Source organism: Echiichthys vipera (assembly GCF_963691815.1).
Source record: "Echiichthys vipera genome assembly, chromosome: 4".
NCBI lineage: Eukaryota > Metazoa > Chordata > Actinopteri > Perciformes > Trachinidae > Echiichthys > Echiichthys vipera.
In genome coordinates, this window is record NC_139829.1 from 7,974,678 (window position 1) to 7,986,357 (window position 11,680).

At 40.1% G+C, this 11,680-nt stretch overlaps 1 protein-coding gene across 1 annotated transcript in view; it reads left to right on the forward strand.

Moving 5' to 3' along the window:
• ppil2 (peptidylprolyl isomerase (cyclophilin)-like 2) overlaps window positions 1–5,885 on the forward strand; it is a 34,347-nt gene extending 28,462 nt beyond the window's left edge. Inside the window, exons 17-20 of the mRNA XM_083912123.1 lie at window positions 2,862–2,934; window positions 3,224–3,286; window positions 3,408–3,550; window positions 5,231–5,885. Of these exons, the coding sequence (XP_083768249.1) occupies window positions 2,862–2,934; window positions 3,224–3,286; window positions 3,408–3,550; window positions 5,231–5,336 (385 nt within the window). The 3' untranslated portion in view covers window positions 5,337–5,885. The remainder of the gene's footprint in view (window positions 1–2,861; window positions 2,935–3,223; window positions 3,287–3,407; window positions 3,551–5,230) is intronic.
• Window positions 5,886–11,680: the final 5,795 nt, after the last annotated feature.

Genomic DNA, 11,680 nt, shown 5'->3' on the forward strand with positions numbered 1-11,680 from the left:
TGAAGAGTTATGTGTAATTTTGGCTTTAAAAAGGTGTCAATCCTGACAGACACTTGCTTAAAGAGATACTTCACCCATTTTAATCCAGGACTGTGTCATGCCAATGTGGACATTGTGTTCATCAGAGATTTGCAGAAATCTGCTGAGTGACGCGTCACCTGAGACTTCCACCACAGAGACAGGCTAAACCCTGTTCATCTGAACACAAGTGCCCATATTGCCATGACTTACCTGAATTAAAATGGGTAAATATCTCTTTACTGCTCAGTGCCATTTCCACAGTCAGGTGGGTCAGGGCCATATGTTCTTCTTCCTCTTCTTCTTTCTCTTTCTTGTCCTCTTAGTCTTCTCCTCAGTCTCTGTCTCTCTTCAATGCTCAGTGCCATTTCCACCAAAAGTTGGGTCAGCGCCACATTCTTTTTTTTCTCGTCTTTCTTGTCCTCTTAGTCTTCTCCTCGCTCTCTCTCTCTCTCTTTCTAACCCTCTCATATTGTTCTTTAATACATTATTTGCTTCCTTGGGAGCTCCAGACAGTGCAAACTCTATTGTGACTTCCAGTCTGACTCCCGGCCAAGGGAAGTGAAAAATTTAGTAGATGGTGAATCTAAACTGAAGACTCTCTCCCTTTCTCTGCTGATCTGAGCGTGATGATGTGAATGGTTGTCTTTTTTTGGAAAAAGCCTTGGCTGTTGTCTAAAAATATTCAGACTGCTTTCAGCTTCTTCACATGGTCAACGCACTTATAAAGCTTCTGCTTTAACCCGGGCATCCAGCTTAATCCTCTCCAGACGGTAGTCTTTGCACATTTAATGGGACTGGCGATGTCAGGCCACTTAACCTGATCAGTACATAATGTGGGCTCTATCACAGAGGAAAGTGTTTCTCAAACGAATGAGATGGATTTGTCAGTTGCAATAATAGTTGGCCCCTCCCTCCCGGCAGATGAAAGTCACCAAAACAGTGACTGGGTGAATAAGGTAAAGACCAGTTTAACTAATACTGTAGATATCACCATGAAACTGCCCCAGTTTAGTAATGACATTAAGGCAAATAGTTTTCCAAAATTTTAAGTTTAAATCTGCAAATGAGGCATTATCTAAAGCTAACTTTTGGTAATTCAAAATAAAACTACAGACAAAGTAGTAAAATAGTGGAAAAACCCAAAATACACATTTAGGTGTTTATTTTACTACTTTGTCCGTAGATTTCTTCAGTCCTGTTGACATGTGGATGAGGATGCCAGGAAAACTGCTCATTGAGTGAACCGGATGGAATTTTTACCAGCTGATTTAAACAAAAAATGTAATTAATTAATCATTATTAGGTGTTTAAATAGTTAAATAAACACCTAAATGTGTATTTTGAATTTTCCACTAGTCTGAAAAAAACATGCTCAGGAAGCAAAATATCAAGATTGACCAGTGCTTAATTAGTTAAAATGAAAATATAGTACCAGTCTAATCGTGAGCTAGGAGTTCTTGAGACAAGCGTGTAGTTTGACGTGAATTTATCAAGCAGCCGCTAGCATGAAAAATATTCTGGAACCCTAATAGTTTTGTCTGATATCGCCATGTCAGTGGGTCATCCTCCTCTGTCCATCTGAAAATGTGGAAGCAGAGCACATGTGGCCTCAGAAGAACCCCCTGCTTGCTATTGGGTGCACTGTTTGTGTGTCCACATGGTAACAGGAGGCCCCACAGGTGCAGCTGTATAAAGACTTTGCAGTTAAAATGAGAGCAGCTTCTTTAAAGTGCTCTGCAGCAGGGGAGTCACTGACAGATTCGCCTCTTGGCCCTCAGCGTTTGACAGACCCTATATCTTCAGCGGTTGTTTTCTCTGCTGTGTTTACTCCGTGAGGCCTGATGACGAAGACGATAAACATTTGCTTTTAGCAAGAACTCTCGGTTGTCTGAGGAATATAACGATTGTCTGCACAAATCCCCCCAGGCACGGAAAGATATACTTTTCTTTTGTGCAAACTAAAAACGTCACAGGTTGAGATGTTAGTACACAGGTTTGTTTTATACTTCTGATCGGCCGATGAAAACATTTTATTTAATATCTAATATGTCCTCTTGGTGCGGTAGTTTTTACCTGTTGGAGGGCCGTGTAGCTGCACACTGAGAGGGAAATAGACGTGCCATATGGAGACGAGCCGCGCAGCTTCCGTGGCCTATGTAGCAATTTTTAAGCCCAAAAAAATGTTTTGTGAGGTCACAGTGACCTTGGCCTCAAAAATCTAATCAGTTCATCCTTTTATCTAAGTGTACACAGTTTTGCCAAATTTGAAGAAAATCCCTCCAGGGGTTACTGAGAGAGAATGGGATGGAGGCATAAAAGGAAGTATCCCCCGTAACATTGGCTTCTATGCTGCTTTCTACGGTTTAATAACCGTTCACTAACCCTGTTTTCCAGCGTGTTTGTTGTGTCGAATGTGACACGCCGGCCTATTTTACCCGTGTATACCCACTTATTTTGGTGAGAAATGGTGTCATTGACGGCTGCAGCCTGCTGCAAACAGCAGACAGACACAGTTGGAGACTAGCTGGTGAATATAGTGGAGAATTTAGCAGCTCGAGAGACAGATATTTCCCTCAGGAGAGTTGGTAGAGACAAAACACAGCTAAAAGAGAGTGAATATTGGAGTTAGATTCATCAGGTGGACACAAACATAACTCCAAATAAATGTTAATGTTCAAAAGAACTACAATCTGCAATGTCTTCAAACTGATTTCCCTGGATTGTATTTCTTCTTGTCACCTGTACCTGTAGCAATAAGCCTGTAGTCTGAACAGGAAGTAAAATACTTTATAAAAGGACCTGTCATGAAGTATGTTTTGTGTTTTTTTTTTCTTTTGCAGGATTGTTGGTGGATTTGAGGCTCTCACAGCCATGGAGAACGTGGAGAGTGATCCCAAATCAGACAAACCAAAGGTAGGAATTTAAAGATGTTTAAAGTCCAGATTGGCTTTAATATAATTCGATATTTACTCAGACATGTACGCGTGTAGAAATATCCCTCTGTCTTTCTTGGGTGGAATTACGTTTCTTTATCCAATCTTGAGAAATGTAGCAGATACCCTTCTGCAACTGTTTGATCAGTGTAATGGATCCTCTTAAGATCAGGTGCTGAAATAAGAAATAAATCAGAGGTCAGTGAGGGATGACTCAGAAATGTCAAAGAGGGGCTAAATGTGTCTTTTCCTGTTTGTCCATTTTACAGTCGGAAATCAAGATCATAACTGCGACTGTGTTTGTGGACCCATATGAAGAGGCTGACGCTCAGGTTTGCATGAACAATGATAACTTAAAGGTCAAAGTATTTAGAGAGAGCAGAGAAGCCCTCTATGCTGTGTCTTCTGATCTGTCATGTAGCTGTCAGGATTCATATGATGTGTGTTTTTCAGATTGCAGCAGAGCGAGAAAAGGATCTGCAGAAGCAGGAGGAGGAACGGCAGCTGTACAGCAACGCCCAGAAGAAAGCTAAGGAGGAGCAGGCGCCAAAGACCTTCAAAGCAGGAGTGGGGAAATACATCAACCCAGCCACGACGTAAGTATACACACACACACACACACACACACACACACACACAAACACACACATATATATATATATTTACTATTAACCAAACTACACTCTGCTTCTGATGCAGTAGGCATTTCTGTGACATGTGTAAAAGACATCAGCACAAAACACACAGCACAAAAGAGGCCGAATTTGGATTAAAAAGTTCACCTGGCCTCCTCACAACCATTAATTTTTATTTTCTCACAGTCTGATGTAAGCGTCTTGAGGAATAGGACAGTAATGAATGGATGATAAAACATTATGATTACACAGCAACAAAGAACGAGCAGAAACATAATGTGCAAAATTGGCAATTATGCACAAGATTACCTGTTTCCCCCAAGGGGGTAATTCAGGTTTATTATGCAGACCATATTTTCGCTGAGTTTAGGTATATTGTGTCGTTTCTATGGAATATTAAAACATATTTTGTCTTACTTTTATTACACTTGGCAGCGAATATTTGGAACAATTTGTATTTTAAGGTTAGGGGTTAAAATAATTTCAGTCAAATATAAAATGATAGAGACATTACATTCTTGTATCCTTGCATTATAAAATTCCTATTAAATAATAGCTTTTTTATTATATATTTTGTTTTTGGTTTTTTTAGAAACAATCTGTTCAGTAAAGAGAAAAGATAAAGACGTTTGACACTCTGTCTAACCCTGTAGCCTTTGTGTGAATATTGAAATGACTGTCTCAATTAAGGTGCATTAACTGAACTTGAACAGTTGTTCTTTGGCTAAAGTGTGCATTAAGAAATAATTAATATGATTTTTCTCTCATAATTTACCCATCTTCTCCTGTCATCACATAATGTTCGCATTAATGCTCCCAAATAACAGTCTGCCCATTTCACCAGACACTTAAATGGAAAAGTGGCATGTGGGGTGTTAATGAGCAGTCATTAATGGCCTTTTTAGGGTTTTATCAGTAAGAAAATGTTGTTGTTTTATTTGTGCATTTAAGATAAGCTAGACCTTTATTTATCCCGATGGAACTTGATGTGCAGTAGTTTCAGTACAAAGCAGGAAAGAGTGCAAATCTAAAATTAAAGAAGCAGATTATCAATAAGGTGCAAACCAAATGGACAGGTAAGCGGTAAGGATCACAGCTGTGTATGAGGTACATGTATAACAGTAGTTTAGTTACTTGATTACAAAAAAATATTGAGTTACAGAAATGAGTTATAGGTTGCATGTCTAAAAGCCTTTACACACTGGGGAGTTTTTTCATGACCAATTCGCACGTCAATATATTTTTTCAAGCTTTTTTGTGATGACTACTTTTACACAGAACGAAAATATTACACAGCGACAAAGACATTCACAGAGACACGAGTGTTTTTTTCGGAACAAGGTAGATTTGTTTTACGCCACGAAATACAGGCATGAGGATTGAAAAACAACACCGAAGTGGAAAAAACGTTCCTCCTTTAAACCCCGACAAAGGCAGCGCATCCCAGATCTACTCTACTTCTGTTGTAGAGCTGTTCTGTGTGAATTCGTCAAGCTCTAGGTGTGTAAAAGCCTGCAGTCTGTTTGAAATGGCGAAATAGTGTGAAAGGCCTGTATACTGTATAAACATAATTTACAAAAAGAGTTATGAGCGGTTCAAAGGAAGAATTCATAATCTACAATCTACATCTTCTCCTTTTAGAAAACGTTCGGCTGTTGTTGATGATGAAAGCGGGCCGTCCACCAGCGGGGCGGCGCCCAAGAAGTCCAAGGGCAAGACCAGCTTCGGAGACTTCAGCTCCTGGTAGCAGCGACACATTTACCAGTCTTTATTTTTACATGTCGGGTTGAGAGCGAGCAAATTTCATTTATACGTGTATCTAATGTCTGTCAGCTGTGTTGGCATCTCGTGAAACGATTAAAGTTACTTTTGACAAAAAGAGCACCACCGTTTCATTTAATACAGGTTCCTTTAAAGACAATGTAACGTACAATGTAAAACCACAGTGTTGGTGCCACGAAGCAGCAGTGTAAAGATACCAGTGCTTTTTAAAAGGGAAACTCAGTGTAAGATTGAATTAATCTCATCTTTATCAGCCAGGACAGTCTCATCAATATTTGGGTTAAACCATCTGATTAAGGACATAAGTGTCCAGGACATGAAGATATCGATCAGTGTTTGGTCCCGGATGGTCTCTAATCCGTTTTTCTGAACATGATTAACTGGCACCACCAGACTGTGTTTATGTTCTGGTGAAGAAGAAGAAGAATTACTTTTATTAATCCTGCAAGGGGAAATTCAATTTATTCAAGTTATTATACATGTTACACACACACAGACCCGGAATACACACATATATGCAAAGGAGAGATGTCAGAGCGGTTGGGGGTTTGGGGCCTTGCTCAACAGCACCTCGGCAGTGCCCAGGAGATGAACTGACACCTCTCCAGCCACCAGTCTACACTCCATTCATGGTCCACACAGGGACTCGAACCAGCGACCCTCCGGGGGCCGGTCGAGTCGCATTCCATAATCACTTTTAGCAGAGCGCTCCACATAGAGACTTTTATAGTTATTGTATCAAAGTCAAGGTGGCCCACACATAAAGAATTCATCTGCAGCCTGGTCACTTTATATCCGCACTGGTTGTCTGGTTATTTTAGGACACACTCTGACTCATCTCACCTGACAAACCTGTCTTTTTGTAACTATTGTGCTTTCATAAAACCCTTTTTGTAAATATTAATTGACCAAAATTCTTAACTCTCAGTGAGCTAAACACAATGTGACAAAATTAAATGAAAATGCTGTTGATTCTCCGGTTTCGCTGAACAACAATAAAAATGTCACGCTATTGTTGATTAATGCGGTAAGCAGTTATGGCTCTGGTTGTTGTGTTGGTTTGTTCTTCTGTTTTCAACAACCATTTTCTAGATTTTAGTCTATTGAATTGGTATCATGCATTTTTAAAAATCTGCTCAAATCCACAATGATGGCAGCTTCCTGTCACCACTTTTTCCCCCCCAGTTGGTAATTTCTAGGGATGTAAAAAATAACTCTTTTAAAGTAATTTATCCATTCAATACACTAACAAATTTTGTCATACAAATTTATGAAACAGCCATTAAAGCTGAACTTTCTATGAATGTTTTTTTTTCATATTTGCAGAAACTTTCACTATATGCTGACAGCACTATGAGAGCTCCAAAGCCCTCTCTGACACAGCGTCGTTGACTGCTCTGTACTCTAATCAAACTGAGAAACTAGGCAGCGCTGATCAAATATGCGTATACCATTGACACTGAGTAAAAGATTCCTCTTTTTTGATTGGTTGTGGTCAGGCACAGTGGATCTAGCAGATGACATTAGGACCAAACAGAGGCAGAGAGACATTTCTTTTCAAAGATTGTGTGTCACAATATGTCACATTGTCAAAAATAGTGACAATTTCAACAAATCTGAAAAAAACATTTCCTACAGAAAAAGTACCAACTATAGCTTTAAATAGCCTTCTTTCACATGAAAGACACTCAACTGTATGTTGCCATGTGGAGTTTTACAAACCCTGAGTATTGTAAAAAAAATCTAAAATGGACATGAAGTACATTTTCAAAACACCCTGTTCTTCCTGGAAAACACATCTCTTTCTATACATGTTTCCCAGAAACACCTAAAACAGCAGGTATTCAGGCAGCAGATGTAAAAGCTTTCATGGTCTGAGACAGGCAACTAATTGTATGAAGCTGTGTCGAATGATTCATTTTACAATCTGTGTTGTGTGGGTAAAACGGTGGTATTGGTGATAGCACCCTTGTGTCACATAACACATAGTTTATTGGATGCTTGGTTATCGCCCTAATGCTGCTCCACTCGAGCCTCATTATTTAGCCGTGCTCTTGGCAGCAGTTGCCAGGCTTTGGGCTTTTACCTGAGTGAATACACCCTTGAGTATCCTCAGTGTGTCTCCCATGCCTGAGCGAGACAAAGCTTTGTAAATACAGGAGGTGGAAAATGAAGTTTGTGTTCTCCAAAAACTCAAGTTCCAGACTACACGGTTATCCTTTTCACACATGGAGTGCTTAAACTAAACCGCAGTGAGATGGGGACGTCATTCTCAGACGGTTTCTCAACTCTCCAGTCAGCACAGTGACATAAACTGAATTTGAACAGGCTGCAAGTCACTAATTTAATGAATAATTGAGGTCTGTGGTTCTTAGAAGCATTCAATGGGTGACTTGTGACTGACGAGCAATCAGTAACTTTAGACGGTGGGTTGCTCACATAATGCACTCACATGGCTAAAGATATACTGTTACCAGTGTGCGGTATACATGTAGTTTGTTTTAGAGGCTTTGATAAAGTTTTGTAATAAATTTAATGTGTTGGACTGCATTATATTCATGCATCAATTACTGAATAGACCTAGTGTGCACAGGCCCATTGGTCCATGAGGTTGGGAACCAAAAACGACTAAAAATAGTTGCAAAATGACCAAAAAGAGATGGAAAATGACTACATAGAAATGCAAACCGTTTAGAGATAGATGTAAAACGACCACAAGGAGATGCTAAATTACTGAAAATGTACTCATGCTGACTACAGACCACCCAAAATGAATACAAATACAAGCGAAATGACCGCAGAGACCAAAAATGGATGCAAAACCACCACAAAAAGATATAACATTACCAAAAATAGATGCAAAATGACCACAAAGAGACCTAAAATAACTGTTTTAAGATACAAAGTGACCAAAAATAAATGTAAAGCTACCACAAAAACATACAAAAAGACTAAGAGTAGCCTATGTAGACAGGGTGAGGGGCCTCTTGCATGTCTCTATCCAGAGGCCCGTTGATTTATAATCTGTCCATGATTATATTGTTAAAAATGTGCTTCCCTCAATTACTGCGGTTTTATTAAGAGCCATTATATTTAAATGTGAAAGTAAATTCTTGATCTTGGAAACAATAGTTTTTCCAGAGCTTTCAACCACATCTCACACCGTTTGCTCAACTGGTCTGTGTCGTGCTTTGATAACCTCCAATCAGAGCAGAGGTTATCAATCGGCCTCCTCATGCCTGTTTGGACATCAAGAGGATCTTAAAGTGTGATTATTCAGGTAGGTTTCTTCATTGTGATCTTGTGCTGTGTGTTTAGGTAGCTGTTTGAGGTTTAAATTGTATCCCTGCCAACTGCTGAATGTGTCTAGCTAGTGCCAGAGGTGATTCAGCATGTGGTGTTTAATTTCATCTGTCACTATGATGAGGAGTCGTACAGCGAGTTTTCATCTATCTCTAAAGCCCTGCAATACTGAGCCCTCATTTGCAGTGTTCAAAAACTGAAATGTTTTTATTTCAAGTTTAAACAACAGAAGTTATGACACTAGTTGATAAACTTCCAAAATATAGACGGAGAGAAAGATGTCTGACGTCTATTTTATGCAGCTCAGGTTTGAGCGTGCATCATTTGACAGCCAAATGTGATCTTTTTAAAACATTACTCAGCAAATGAATGTAAGTGTGAAGGGAGCTGAAGTGTTTCCAGATTTACAACTTGCCTCTCACAGAGACTCAACAGTAAAAATGTAGCTTTTAATTAAAAAGCTGTTTTATGCAGATATTTATATAAAATCAAATGCCAGAATTATTGCTAATTAATAAATGTATTACCCACGACTCGACCCCGGAAAAGCGGTTGAAGATGAGATGAGATGAGATAATAAATGTAATGTTATTTTCAAAATAAACAGAGGTGATTACTGCACTTTATTTAAGCAGCTCACTGTTGGTTCTGTCCTGTGCAGAATCATTCAATTCTATTTAAAGTCTGGATCTCATCTTAAACACTGCTGTTTAATTGGCTGTTTGCAATTTCAAGTACCAGATTTTAGCGTGTTTGCACAGATAGATGTGGTCATTATGGGCTTTGTGTTATAGCTAAGCTAGATGGCCTTTAGCTTTAGCCTTATATTTAACAGATAGATATAGCAGCTGTATCAATCTTCTCATCTAACTCTGGCAGAGAGAGAATACGTGTATTTCTCCCAAAATGTCAAGCATTTCCTACACCAAGAGATATCTTGTTTTTGGATTGTAACAGGAAGGCAAGAAATTGCTTTGCCCTCCAGGAAACTTCCAGTTTAAATTGAAGGTAACCTTATTGGGCAGCTGTTTAAGATAAACACACTTATTAGGTATCATGTACAGTTGTTGTATCCAATACTTATAATAACTTGTCCTGTTGGGATCCAGTTGTATCTCTTATAAAAGGCCAAGTACAGGACACAGTCTTATTAAAGTTATCATCCTACATCTTCACCACTGTAATGAAAATTGACCAGAAATCTTACAGCATACGTGCCTAAAAATGTAATATGAGTGTGTGCATATATTCATCTGTACCGTCTCCATCTGTGGCACTGCACCACACATTGGGTGCCACAAATTGATTCCGTTTTTTTTAACACGACATTGAAAATATTGTGCCGTTTTATTCATCTTTGCATAGCGCTTTTTCTCCATCATTCTAGTTCACACACACACACACACACACACACACACACACACACACACACACACACACACACACACACACACACACACACACACACACACACAGCATCATCTCTAGTAGTGATGAAACTGCAAAAATAACGTTTTATTTCCCTGATTCAATGTTTTGTTCTTGATTACAGCTGGCGCTCCCTCTCCTTATTCATTGTATTGCTCGCTCGACCTTCTCTTTCGTCTCTTTTTCCTCTCTCTCTCTCACACACACTCGTTGAGCCTCCATCCGAAACCTTTTCTACCAGCTGACAGTTTGTAAGTGACTTAATCAGCGGACTTAGCTAAAACTTGATTGGCTGTTGAAACAGCTGATGTGTGTTACATTCTCAAACCAGCTTATGGCGATTTGACAAGCGGAATTGCTGGCGACAACATCAGCCATTTGAGTCCAGACAAGACGGGTCAGTTCTCACTGCTGCAACTTTCACCTGCAACGTTCTAAAACAGTTTTGTCGAGTTGAGAATCGTTGGTTTGAACATCACTTGCTAAAAGGTGACATTAAATTATACTCATTATTGTTTAACAGGCTTTTGTCTTTATTCGGGCAAGTGGACATGACCTGTACTTGGGCACATGCTTTTGAAACCTTAGTGTCAACCGCTGCTTTAAAGAATTAAGATTGAGCTGAATAATTGCAAACAACACCGGTCTCCCTTCCCTGCAGAACTGTGAATTTCAGAACGTCTTGGATTAATGTTATCGTGCTATCTATCATCATCTGTTGTCATCACACATTGCAACCTGGTCTGTGGGAAACACTGTGCCATTTGAAATTTAACTCTATTCTACTCTATATGACAGTTGCACATCAAGAAACAATGACATCAAACTTGTGTCTAAGCGGATGGAACTAGAAGGAGTCATGGCGAAGCGAAAGGAACGGTTTAAAGCGTAGCGTTTGTTTGGTTTTGCTTCTAGGACTAGATAGTACAATCCCTTAGATAATCAGCACTTGGTGGGGTTAAAGGGGTAAACGCTTCACTGGGGTCCTCCGGTGGGCACCCTCTGTTTCTTTGACACCTCCAGAGGGCTCCAGAGGGCTCAACGGCAATACCTGGCGTCCCAGGTGTGCCACCCCCTTTTTCCCCTGAATGGTCCCTTTGCAGCCCAGCTGGGGTCCTTTCTCCTGATCCATAGCCAGCTGCTGCTTCATTCGACAGCATCTGACAATGACTTGACAGCTTGACTGAAAGCCTGTCCTCACACTCCCATGCCTTTGAGAAGCTTGGTTGTGGAAGTGGAAACAAATCCTCTAAACCCAACCTCAACCAGAAGTACCTAGGCACGCCCGCCATGTTGTTCTGCTTCAGCTGCTATGTCAGAGTACTTCAGTCACTTACGCTCATATGCTTAACCAACTGAAGCCTCCCATGGTACAGTTAGCTCCACAAGGAATAGCAACTTTTGGGAGGTTGACCTCGAAACCAGGTCCGGCCTGAGAGTAGATGTAATAATCTAAGGCGGAAAGGTGAGTCTCTGGTCTAAGTCAACCTGCATTCTCCAGTCCCGGGCAGTGTCTAGGAGACTTATTTCTAGTCTTGCAGATGGGTTTGCAGGGACTTGTCCTGCTCTCACAAATGG